General features: G+C 27.5%; 1 protein-coding gene and 1 pseudogene across 2 annotated transcripts; both read right to left on the minus strand.

The window, feature by feature from the left end:
• Positions 1–6,132: 6,132 nt before the first annotated feature.
• Positions 6,133–7,768, minus strand: LOC131648771 (uncharacterized; annotated as a pseudogene).
• Positions 7,769–8,645: 877 nt separating this feature from the next.
• LOC131646045 (uncharacterized) lies at positions 8,646–12,284 on the minus strand. 2 transcript variants are annotated; one of them, XM_058916216.1, is made up of 8 exons: positions 12,141–12,275; positions 11,717–11,832; positions 11,016–11,097; positions 10,773–10,922; positions 10,440–10,513; positions 10,115–10,233; positions 9,465–9,548; positions 8,646–8,902 (listed from the first exon to the last, which is right to left on the minus strand). In XM_058916216.1, the coding sequence occupies exons 3-8, from the start codon at positions 11,020–11,022 to the stop codon at positions 8,854–8,856; spliced, it is 483 nt and encodes a 160-aa protein (XP_058772199.1). In that variant the 5' UTR covers positions 11,023–11,097; positions 11,717–11,832; positions 12,141–12,275; the 3' UTR covers positions 8,646–8,853. The 2 variants fall into 2 exon arrangements, with proteins under 2 accessions (XP_058772199.1, XP_058772197.1); XM_058916214.1 differs by lacking the exon at positions 11,717–11,832 and having other exon boundaries at positions 12,141–12,284.
• Between the last annotated feature and the right edge of the window lie 1,614 nt (positions 12,285–13,898).

Genomic DNA, 13,898 nt, shown 5'->3' on the forward strand with positions numbered 1-13,898 from the left:
TTAAAAAACCTTATTAGATAAAAAATGATCATTTACAAATTAATTAATTAAAAGAAAGAAGAATTAGTGTAGCAGATGAAAGAAAGAGATGTTGCATGAACATGGAAGGTACTATTAGGCATATTTATTTGCTCACTTGTAGTTGTACTTGAAAGAAAGAGATGCTGCAGGAACATGGTAGGTACTATTAGGCATATTTATTTGCTCACTTGTAGTTATACTTGTACCATATTTGCTCACTTGAAGTTTTCAAGGCAAGAATACTTGAAGAAAAGAAAAGGGAAGAAAAGAAATTAGAAGAACTGAGGTATGATTCAAAGTTTTGTTTGATAAAGAAACTAAGTTTTGATTTTAGTTTATATGAGACTTGGTTAGCTAATATGTTGCAAACTTTTAGATACATTTAAATTGGATGAAATTAACTGGTAGTAGGAATGATATATTAAAAGAAAGACATAAAGCTCAAACAATTATGCGAAAGTTTGTTTGCAAGAACATGTTTCTCTGGTATCTTAACAACGAAATTAACAGGAAACAATGCAACTGTTTTATAACAGAAAATCAAATCAAACTTATCTTAATAAAATAAAATGTTTCCATGATAAACTTTAGCTTAACTAAACAGCACTAAGTTGTCCATCTTTATATCAATTTTTCCGATTTGATTGGTTTTGTCATCTTTGTTAAGGAATGTTGAACACTCTCAACATCTTATACTACGTCGGTTATTGTTCTCTTCGACGGTGTCAGCTCCAAATTTGCAACAGAAGGGTCATAATCTACAGATGCAGACAATGGTTCCTGCAATATTTTAAGAAACATTGATTAATCATTATATGCAGCAAGCAATGTTGTACTTAATGTAATCATAGACAAAAGTATATACTTACAGAAAAACTCCTCAAATTCTCTTGCGAGCAAGGTTCTGAAACGCCAAGCTTCGAGAGGTAACCTATTGGAGAATGAAGATTGAGGGAGTGGAGAGTGAAGATTGAGGGAGTGGAAGATCAAAAGAGTCTATTCCAATTCCTATGAGATGGAGAGTCAACCTGTTGGAGAATGAAGATTGAGGGAGTGGAAGAGAAAGAGAATCCTATTTCCTATTTAAATAAATAATATGATAGAGAAAGAGAGTGTGAAGATCAAAAGAGTCTATTCCAATTCCTATGAAAGGCATGAATTGTGTAGTGTTTGGAGCAATAAGTGTGATTTTTCAAATTCTGCATCTATTTTCAATAAGTGGAGCAATAATTTAATTTGTTTTACTATTCCAATTCCTAAGAAAAGTTATGAATTGTGTATATAGTGGAGTAATAAGTGAATTTTTCCAAATTCTGCATTAAATAATAAAACAAATTCATTTGACCTTTAATTTTTTTCAGAATTAAATAAAAAAAATATTGTATCAAAATGTAATGGGATGGCACATCATCAAAATTAATTGTCAAATTATTGTGGTAACATCGTATTTACCCTTGAAATAAGGAAAGTTATAACAGTTTATAAAAGGTTACACTTGGAATTTCCATGTACTTTATTTTTAATAGATTGATAATAATAGATGTTGCCTTGAACCGTAGGTACTTTCATACAGAAAACTAATCATGGAGAAACAAAAAATAAATTACATAAAACATAACCAAACATTTAATGAAATTAGATATATGGCCCGTGCGCTGCACGGGTTTGATTAGCATTTTTACCTTAATATTTTTTAAATGAAAAATTTTAACATTATGAAAATACTTAATGATTTATATATAAAAAAAATTCAATTATGTTTTTTAAATTTGAAAGATAAGTCATATTTACGTGAATAATGCAATATTTTAAAACAGTGTTATATTAAATTATTTGTATATATTATTTGTCATTAATCATTAAATTTAAAATACGTATAAAAGTAGATCAATTTAAATTTCAATTATTCAATTATAACATTATATTTAATTTTATTTTGCAATTTTATTTTCTGTAAATAATTATGTAATTTAAAAGGATATATAGAGATAGTTATTAATTATTATCATATTAATAACAATAGTATAATAATAATAATAATAATAATAATAATAATAATAATAATAATAATAATATAATTTATACAATTCAATTGATGTGTAAAATAATATAGAAATTATACCTATTAAACTAAAAAAAATTCTTAAATTTTCAATGTTATTACAATATTTTATCCTTTATGTGCAATTAAATGTATTTTTTAGTATATTAATATAATAAATATTTAAAATAGTCAGTAATATGCTTTATCAAAGAAAAGAGCACGCAATAAAAATTATGTAAATTAAATATATGTCATAAATATTAATAGACTATTAAGTTGGAAGTGTGCAAATTAAAGAGTTTATAATGAATATTTAATGTAATAACCGTTTTCTTTTTAATGAATTTTTAATATTGTTAGAAAATGAAGATTCTTTTAATTAATTTTTAGTACACTAAGTTAGAAATTAAAGAGTGTTTTACGGAATTTTTAATCTTAAATTTTTCATTATTTTAATTGTGAAACACTCAAAATTAATTCAATATAAATTTTTAAATAAGAAATAATTATATTCTAAAATTATATATTAAATTTAGATTTTTATAAACTCTATTTTTATTTTATTAGATACCCTTAAATTAAGGGTATCTAATAAAATAAAAATAGAGTTTATAAGTTTTATTTTTCTAATTTATATTTATAATTGGAATATAAATATATCAATAATAATAATTGTTATTATTAATAACTCATAACTCAATTATAATACATAAAATTAATAATAATAATTAAGATATTTATTAATATTTATTCATTATTTATTATAATAAATTAAAAATTTAATTTACTAAACTATATATTTGAAAAAATATTTTTATTATATTTCATAATTAAAATTTTAATTATATTAAATTAAATATATTATTTAGTCACTAATAAAATTGAAACAAAATCTTCTTATAATTTTTATAACTTATCATGATTTTATATTTTTTATTTGTATTTATTATTTTGAAAAACTAAGTAATTCAAAATTTATATAAAAGTATGAATAAGGTAGTAAATAATTTTTCTTATTTAATTTCTTTTATTTTATATTTTTGATGAATAAGAATCATTAATGTATTTTTGATGAAATAAAATTTTAGTGATTATTAAAATAAAATTCATTAAAATAATTTTTATATTTGTAATTTGTATTTATTATTTTAAAAAACTAAGTAATTCAAAATTTATATTAAAATACGAATAAGGTAATAAATAATTTATTTTTATTTAATTTCTTTTATTTTATATTTTTGATGAATAATAATCATTAATATATTTAATTTTTTATGTTTTACTTTTTATATTGTCATAATTGCAGTGTATTATTAGAATAAAATTTTAGTGATTATTAAAATAAAATTTATTAAATATTTTATTTTTTGAATTAAAATAAAAATAATAAAGAGTTTTATGAATTTTATTATTTTTAAATATAATTGGAATTGAAATAAAAATATGAATAGTATTATTATCATTATTATTATTATTATCCATAACTCATAAATTATATCAATATTAAGAAATTATAATTATATCAATTTATTAATTTTTTTTTTAGTATATTGATATTAAGTACATTGAAAATATGTGAGGTTATCACATAAGCATATTACTAATATTTTATAAATTGTTATTAAGAAGCATATTGTCATGTGTAATTTTTCATTGTTTATGATATCTTCAATTCTAATGTTTTCAATTCTAATATTATAATTTGTAATTTATAAATTTTTCATAAAGAATAATAAATAAATTGACAAATCTTATTAAAGTAAATCCGGTGACCGCCTTAATTTAGGTCCTAAGCTTAGACCACATATAGCTAACCTTTTAATGCCTTAATTTAGATTTGTTTCTCTTGTCTTTTGAGGGCTGGATCCTAGCGATCGCCTTGTACCTTTCCTGTTTTTGAATTAATACAATTTTGATTAAAAAAAAACTGGTGATTATGAAAAAAAATACATAGATAGAAGAAAATACTATGATATAATAAAAAAAATTAAGATGATGTATTAGTTGGTCATTGTCATGTATACATTCAATCATTTATATAGTGATAAAAACATTTTACTTGAATTGGTAGTAGAATTTACTTCTATTTGAAATAAGCTTTTATAATATCTGTTTAAACCTTCATATTATAGTGATCATAGATCAAGAAAACTCACAAATTGAGTTAGAGAAAAAAATTATCATTCAATGAAAATATAATACTAATCATTATAAAACTATACAAATATATCTTTGCAAACATAATTAGTGCTCATGAATTTTATATTCTAAATATTTTAAATTAAGTTGTACAAAACTATTGACAAAATTAATAAAAATGTAAGAAAAAAACACACGTCATCTGTAAAAAGAACAAAAACAATAAATATAAGTATTCTTTAGATGAAGAATATAATATTGGTAATAAATGATGTATTATCTAAAAAAATCCTCTACATATCTATTGTAATTATAAAGATGAATGGAAATATACAATTGATTATTGTGAAGTGCATAATAAAAGAGAGCATAGAACAAATATATGTTTTCACAAAGAAGAATGAAAGAAACTGGTGTGGTGCAAATGGGTCAATATAGTTGTTATCACTTCTACGCGACTACTTATATAAGATTATGAGAAAATAGAAAATAGAAACGTTTACACATATAGAAAACATTCAATGAGTTGAATTAGATATTATCAACAATTATCAATATTTAATTGAATTAAATATATTATGCACAATTATTAGTGTACGGTTACAACTTTATTTTAATTTAACAGTTACAAATTTTTATTAATTTAAAAGTTACAAATTTAACTTGACTGTTACAAATATTTTCAAATAATTAATTATCCAAATTTATTATATCAATATTTATTTAAAAAATAATCTTAAATTAATTTTTTTAAATCAATTTATAAATTAAAATTTATCATTAATATAATGGGTAAATGCATGATCATAGTTAGAAAGCAGATGAAATAGTAGTTAAAAGATTGTTGATATAAAAAAGAAAATACTAAAAACATCTAATATTAAAGTAATAGAAAAAATTACCAAAATTAATAATTTTAATAAATAAAAAATTACTTTAATAAATGAAATATATTTAGGTTTCTTATACCTGCAAAATTATAGGCAAATACAATTTATCTCATAAATTTATTAGATATTTTATATTTGACAAAAAAAGTATTAGTTATCTCAGGCTTAAAATATTTTTTTACTTTTTATTTTTATTGAAATTAATATTAAATTTAATTGCATTGCAATAATTAATAAATAATTATGATTTAGATAAATCATACTATTTTTAATAGTGATTGCTAGATATTATGTTATTATTAGTATTTTATTTTATTATTATGATTAGCTAAATATGAAATTATTATTTATTATTTTTTTATTATTATATTATATTATTAATACAATGTTATTAAGTTGTGATAGTATTATTATTATTAATAGTAGTGGTTGAATATTATATTATTATTATTATTATTTTATTATTATTATTATTATGATAATTATTATTAATTTTCAAATATATAATTTATCCCAAATTTATTATATCAATATTTTATTTAAATAATAAACTTAAATTAATTTTTTAAAATCAATTTATAAATTAAAATTTAACATTAATATAATGGGTAAATGCATGATCATAGTTAGAAAATAGATGAAATAGTAGTTAAAAGGATGTTGATATAAAAAATATAATACTAAAAAATATAATATTAAAGTAATGGACAAAATTACAAAAATTAATAGTTTTAATAAATAAAAAATTACTTGGTTGAATATTATTTTATTATTATTATTGTTATTATTTTATTATTATTATTATGATATTAGTTATATATTATATTATTATTATTACTATTATTAGTGATGGTTTAGTTTTATTATTATTATAATTATATTTATTTTATTATTTATTTTAATATATAGTTTGTATAATTAGAATTTGTATTTAGAATTATTATCAAATGACATGTGGCGAAGAATGTTATCAAGATGACATGTGGCTAGGGTTGCCATCATGACTTCTTTGGATTTATATTAAGTAGATTGTATCGGTCATTTCTCCCCCTTAATGGTTGTCTTTATGAATTTCTTGAGACCATTCGTGAGAGCCGAGGTTGACGACAATGAAGCTTTTAGAATACAAAGACCCTGCAACATGTGGAAAAAAAAGTATTGTACGAATAATGTATGCAATGGACAATTAATGGAATTGAATAACAACTCTAAAAAACTTACTTACCTCCTTCACACCAATTTTAAGGACCTTTTCCACCACATCCAAGAGAGAAACATTTGAACTATTGAGATGCGAGATAGCAATAAAGGAAGACATTGGAGAGACAACCAAGTCATCAGTCACCATGTATATTGATGGACCTTTTACAAACTCTCCCAAACTTGATGATTTTGAAGCAGAGAATTTTGGATCAACCAATTTTAAAGGTACAAAACTTTCTCTGTAATAACCATCATTCTTGTGTGTAGTACTAGTTGCAAGGGTGCTATAAGGAAACGATTTTAGTAAGAAAGAATGATAATAATATACGGGTAAAGAAACTAAATATATATCGGAATTCAACTTAGTCACACTTTTGTATAAATTATCAATGCAGTTTAAGGAAGAGAATCCTTCAAGCATATGCGACACTGCCCCCAAGGGAACGGTTAGGAAACTAACAATAAAGTCAACAAAATCTTCCCCGGCTTCAACAAAAAAAATCTCCCCCGTTGATTTTCTTCTCACAACTTTCACAGACATGTGTCTAACCTTATCAGATTTCACTTCTTTAATATTGTACTCTTGGTTTTTCTTTTTAAAGACAGAAGGAACATGTTTATCCTTAAAGATGAAATCTGTCAAAGGAGACTTCGAGATCAATGACAACTTGAGAATATCAAGTACCTATAAAAGTAAATAAGAGATGATGTAACTAATGAGAAAAAATAATCAAATATACAAGATGAGAGTTATACTTATCGTAGTAGTATATAGACAACATGCCTCTTTCTTGCTGATGTCAACCGTTTGTTCTACAATAGATTCAATGTTAGTGACTTTAAGTTTCTGATGTAGATGTGCAACTGTTTCAAAAACATTAGGCATCACATTAAGATCGTCAGAAATGATAAATGTAGCATTTTCCTTAGCAAAGCCGTTATCTGTTTGAGGGGAAAATGCTATGCATCTTTTCATTACTTTTCCACAGCCACATTTTTTATTCCTGAATAGGCTTAAAAGGTTCCGACCTTCTTTTATACTAGTGTTACAATCCGGATTCTGACAGATGAAGTGCTTCAATGGTTCTGTGTCGTCAATGTTGAGCTTGAGCTGCCGGCAATAAGCTTCCATTGAGCTTCTTGGGTTGAGTAGCATTTCTTTGCAAGTTTTTCTCCATAGATATTCTTGTCCAAGATCTTTGACGCTTTGATAAAGTGAGCTAATGCTGCCAAATTGAACTGGTTCATTATTTGACTCTTTAGATATGAGTCTAGCAGTAGTCCCTAGAGGCAATGTTTGGGCATCCAAGGGTTGGTTGGTTGTTGGGAATATGGAAAAATGAATATGACCACCTGCCACCCCCAATCACTAAAATCTTATACCAAACTGTCAAAAATAACTCATGTGTGACAAAAAAAAAATGGAAAACCGATTCAACCAACCTCCCACGCATGGGACAAGAGACCCCATTAACATCAACAATCATCTCCATTTCAACATGTTCTCCTTAGAAGAGTCTATTTTGTAAAAGTTGCTGAGAAAAGTTCAAAAGTTTTATATCATCAACACATTATGATTATCATAAGAATATTTTCAACGGTGAAACCTGATTGAGTTTCATAAAATACAACAAGTAGAAAGTTGAATAGTGTACCTTCAATCAATCACAAAGTTTTATTTAATTTTTACACATTTAATTAATTATACAATAATACAATTTTTTGTTGTTTCTAAGAAATTTTACATTGAAGATAACTTTACCCAACTTTTTGAAATGGGTAGATAAGAATTCACCATAATTAAAATAAAATTAACCCTTATTAAATTGATAACAAAAAGACTTATTTAATCTACTTCAACTATTTTCTTTGTTATCCATGGTGTTACATCAATCTCTTTTAAATACTTTCATTAAAAATGTTCTAAGAACAACTTCAAAAATAATTATGATAAAAATCAAAAGTGTGATTGAATGACAATATAAAAACTCGTTACACTAACCATACTAACCATATAGTTGAGTGACTTTATAAAAACCCTTATACTAATATTGTATATGAATTAAATCTATATTATTATTATTATTATTGATTTCTCCATCCCTATAAATATATATACCTATATGCTAAAAGATTTCCATGCTATTTGATATGCTATGAGCGAATTTTGACCCACAATTGTTTTACAAATTTGCGCTTAATGTGTGTTGGTTTGGCCGCCAGTTCTTTGAATGAACAAAAAAAAAACATTGATTCATGGATGAATGATATTATTTAATTTACATTTAAATAAGTAGTTCACTTACACCTTTGAACACAAGATGACTTTGGTCCAAAAACACTTGGGATTGGGATGAATATGATACTCTTAATTTGAGAATATCTCTAATACATATTAGATATTACATAAACTAGTATATCATAAAAGTGATGGTTAAAAAGCAACAGAACATCTGTAATTTTTATATGGAGAGGAACATAACTTTGTATGGCTCCTGATGCAGGTATAACCTTCCACTCAAGTACCAAAATTTGGAAGTTGATTCCCTAAAGGATTCATACTGTTCTTCCATCTATGCCCCGCTTTAAAAATTCCAACCTTTTTCTGCAATCAACCACATGATATAAACATCACATTTTAAATGTTGAAAAGACATTAACACTACCATGGAAGAAGTAATCATACTAATACTAATCACCACACGTAAGTAAGGGTATAGTGAAGCCAGGTGCAAACTATTCAATATTCCAACAAGCATGGTTGATGATAGCAATAATTTGCAATAGGTAGGTACTAAGGGTGAGCAACTTAATTGAAATGATCGACGTATATTGTAAAAAACATCTTTGATGTCGTTTTAAGTTTATAAACTAATTCAAATGTTAGTTTATCATCTACTTCTAATTCAATGTAATTTATCAACTTGCAGCTAAAAAGTAGCTTCTCATCTTGCAGCAACTTTTCAGCTTTTAACTAGTTTATCAGTTACTATTGTCAAGCACATCCTAAGAAACTGAGATTCCAATAACATCCATGGACATAACCCCTAGACATCCAATATTAACTAATACAACAAAAGATTTTCATTAATGACAATGGGTGAGATTAAAATATTTGGTATCAAGCCATACTTCACAAAAACACAAATATGGATGATAAACATTACTTGGAATCGGTAAGTCGGCCGTGCAAGCTCCATCTTTGGCGGAAACCTTCAATGCCCTCAACTCCACTAGCAAGAATCAAGCGCCTATGCATTCAAATGAATTATTAGTGAAAGCCAGATACATTGAAAATTCAACAGAAAATTCTTATGATAACCAAATATCAAATATTTCAACATCATTTAGCCGGGCGTCAAATAAATAGTGTTAAAGCCAAAGTGACAGAGAGATAATTTCAGCCTATAGAAATATCGAAGACAGTAAGGCAATCCATGTGTAATTATGAACTTATTTCTTTCGAAGACAGACAATATACAATGCTCAAGAAAGTAAGGCCTTTCGATTGGTTTTTTATTTTATTTTAAATATTCATCTCCAAATGTTAAAATATCTGAACAAAGAAATCTTCCCAAGCTTCGCGGGTGGTAATTGAACTCTTGTACGGGGATAAGTTCAATTATACTTTCTATAGAACAATATGTTGCTGGAGTTCTTAAAAACTAAAGCAGAAATATAATAATTAAAAAAATTTAATCATGTTAATAGAAGCTGCGCTCCAGAAATTTCATGGTTTGGTATCTTAGGAAAAAAAAATAGATTCAAAAGATATTCTATTTACCAAACATGGACCGCAACAATTAATTGAAGATACCTCTCCAATGATGTAACTTCTGCCTCAAGCTGAGTAGTCCTCTCCTTGGCTGCATCTAAAGGCATTGATGAACCCAATTTGAATTCACTATCTTGAAGCCGATTTCTTATCTCCTTATCCTGCCATTTTTTTTTCAAAAGTAAAAAATGAAATAAAACATGATAATTGTAGATCTAATAAAACTGAAAGGTTGTTATCATGTCTCTGTCTCAAATACTATAATGAGTGATGCAAGATGTTGAAGTTGCAAACAAAAGGTAAAATATCAGTTGAAGTAGTTAAAGAAATAGAGTTAGTTAGGAGGAAGAGAATATAAGTATCTCACCCTTCTTTCAGCACATTGTTTATATAGAGCAATCTCATCTTGACAGAATGGTTCAATGTCATTGATTTGCAAGCCTATTAGATATGAATGAAGCTTATAAGATATTTGAATATGGCGATGCTATAACAGATATCTAATGTGAGCATTTTGATCGAATAATAAAAATCATGTAATGATTTTGGTGACAAACATAACTAGTATATGTGATCTGTACCAATTTGGTGAGGAGTAAAGATTCACATTAATCAAAAGGTTCTAATTTTATGCAACCAAAGGAAACAAAAAATAACTGTAACCGGCACAAGTATGCCTAGTTATATAACAAAGACTTACACAAGAATAGATTCCTGAGAATTCCATCACATAGATCAACACCTTGGAGTACATGCGAAGCTATTTCCGGCGGTACTATTGGTGATGGAGGACCCATCATTAGATCATCACCAACCAAAATAGTTTCCTCCATAGTTGGCTGTGAATCAACTGAAACCCACACATATAAGCTCAGTAACAACCTGAGTCAAAACCAACTTAACACCAAAGTAAAGTAAATGATTTGAATCAGGGATGACATACCATCCATGGTTGCTTTCTGGGAATCGTTTTTGCAAAGATGCTTGTTTTTCTTCTTTATATAGAAGGACAAAGAAGAAAGTTACTGGAACAAAATTGAGCAGGAGTTTCAATATTATAAAATGTCAAAAGAAAAAATGTATCATGCACTACAACCAACACATATCCACAAATTTGTCAAGGTTAACCTTGCAATTCAAAAGGGAATATTGTATAAACTATAAAGTCCAAAATCAACGTTATACGATTCATGCAACCATTGTATTGATACAATTTTAGGTCTGATAAAGCTATTAGCAAACAAATTAACAGTAGTTGCAAACTTCCAAACTCCATCACATTTTTCAAGAACCGGTAAGCACATTCCAAACAAACAAAAAATAGCCCTCAAATTGAGACGTGAAAGATTAAAAGTGATGGGCATAGATGTCTTTTGCATGTTTCAGTAAATAGCAGAATCAGAAAGGCAAAAGAGATGGTGTTCTGAAAGAAGTAGCACCATCTCTGGCATAATACTCAACCCCTCTCACAAACCCCTAGAATTCTCCTACAACAAACTCACCTGTTCCTGAAGTGCGGCAGCAGAGTCGAGATATAATTGAATAAGCGATTGAAAGCAACCGTCTTTGGAATCACAGGAACATAAAAAACATACGTTTAATAGAAGCTACAATTAGTCTGTGTTGGGAAAAGCGGTCACTCACCGCTAATGTACGTTCAAAGCACTTCTCACCGCGTTTTTGTGAAGCTACTAAGGCTAGCTTCAATCCACCGTACTGTCACACTGTTATTAGCTTCTCATTTCCACGGCAAAAAGCAACTGCCACCGTGATTTTATGAATTGGAAAGTGGTACCAAAGACATGCTTACTTGAAATGTAATTGTAGATTTTTTTTTCGTTTTTATGAAGAAAATCATATGATACAGATACACCAATTCCTCTAAAATCCAAAACTAAGAAAAGCTATCTATTTATTAAATAGGAATTCATGCTTAAAAAAATGACAAGAACAATTATCAAAGACAAAAATGAAGAGCTAAACGGTCAAACAACTGTACAAAATTGAAAGCCCTAAGCATTGTATGATGAGAAATGAAGAGTCGCTATTTGTGATTGTGAAGACTTACCGTTGAGAATGAGTGAGACGATTTCCTCTCCGACGGCCGATAGTAACTGAACGGCGCCGTGGAATGACTAGGTTACCGGGTTTGGGCTAAATTACTTTTCTAATAAGGACCCAACTGAAACTACTACTTTTATTGCGCAGTATATTATCATTAACCAGAGATACATTAATAAAGATATGATTAATCATTAATTTAGGTGGAAATTTGAATTTTTTTAATAAAAAACAAAAAATAATAATTTAAGGGACATAGTATAATTTTAATAGGCGTGTTAAATTGCTTTTTTATCAGAAAAGATATCATTTTTAAAATTTTCTTTTGAAGAAATATCTATTTTTTTTTGGGTGAAAATTATTTATTTAATTTTTTTTTGTTGATTTCAATTCATTGTAAAAAATAAATAATTATGTTTTTGATATTTCAATTAATCTGTATTTTTATTGAGTTATTTTATTTTAAAGAATTATCTTTGAAATTTTGTTTAAAATTATTTTAGAAAAAGTAAATGTTGATTTGAATTTATCCAGATGAAAAATGAGTGTTGTGATAAGGCAATAAAAATGATTTAAAGGTGTTTTGCTAATTACCTTTAATATGGGAGCCATTGATGAGGGCACTAAACAGCAGATCATTAGCAAGACTGGTTATAGAGAAGGAGAGTTGCCTTTCAAATACTTGGGGATTCCCTTAACAAGCAAGAAGCTATCCATTGCTCATTACCTGCCCCTTATTGACAGAATTCTGAGCAGATTACAACATTGGAGTGCTAGGTTGTTGAGTCATGCAGGGAGAGTCCAGTTGGTAAAAGCAGTAGGTTTTGCCATAGCCAATTATTGGCTGCAATGCTTTCCTATCCCCAAAACTGTGATTAAGAAGATTCACACTGCTTGTAGGATCTTTATCTGGACAGGGGGCATATCTCCCAGCAGAAAAAGCCCTATTGCCTGGAAGAATATGTGTAAACCTATTGAGAAAGGTGGCTTGAATATCCTTGATTTGGATAGATGGAACACCATAACTATGATGAAGCTGCTTTGGGATTTGTGCAAGAAGAATGACTCTCTATGGGTTAAGTGGATGCACATGTACTTTATCAATAACAAGAACATTTTGACCATGAATTGCAGCAACAACTCTTCTTGGATAATCAAAGGGATTATGGCTACTAGGCATGTCATACCCGAAGTGCAAAGGTATTGGGACCAGAGCTTGATCTACTACAAGTTTAAAGCGGGAGAAGTGTATAAATGCCTGCTGAAACAAGAGAACAATGTGGAGTGGCATATGTTAACCTCTGGTAATATAGCTAGGCCGCGTGCAGTGTTTTGTCTGTGGATGGCTTGTCATAAACGACTCACTACTAAGGAAAGACTTGGCAAGTTTGGAGTGGTTCTGTCAACTATGTGTATTCTCTGCCAGGAAGTCGAAAACATAGATCATTTGTTTTTTGATTGCAAGGCTATGCATCATATATGGACAAACGTCTTACAATGGATTCAGCAGTGGGATCGGGAATTGATTTGGCTCACTAACTATTGCAAAGGCAAAGGGAAGAAATGTGGTATTATGAAGCTTGCACTAGCAGAAACTGTCTACTTCTGCTGGAAATTCAAAAATGATACTTGCTTTGGAGAAAAATATGATAAAGATATAGTTGTAAATAACATTAAAAATACCATAGTTCATATAGGGTGGTATAATAGGAGGTATAGAGATTATATGGCAAAGCTTATGATGTAAGTGTCTTGGTAGGTTGGA

The sequence above is a fragment of the Vicia villosa genome, linkage group LG2 (genome assembly GCF_029867415.1).
Source record: "Vicia villosa cultivar HV-30 ecotype Madison, WI linkage group LG2, Vvil1.0, whole genome shotgun sequence".
Lineage (NCBI taxonomy): Eukaryota > Viridiplantae > Streptophyta > Magnoliopsida > Fabales > Fabaceae > Vicia > Vicia villosa.

Bases quoted from the DNA above. Each gene is read 5' to 3' on its own strand.
- LOC131646045 (XM_058916214.1), bottom strand. The intron at 10,514-10,772 runs GTAAGTCTTTGT...CATATCTAATAG, and splicing joins TCTCAGGAATCTATTCTTGT to GCTTGCAAATCAATGACATT. The intron at 10,234-10,439 runs GTGAGATACTTA...AAAAAATGGCAG, and splicing joins AACAATGTGCTGAAAGAAGG to GATAAGGAGATAAGAAATCG.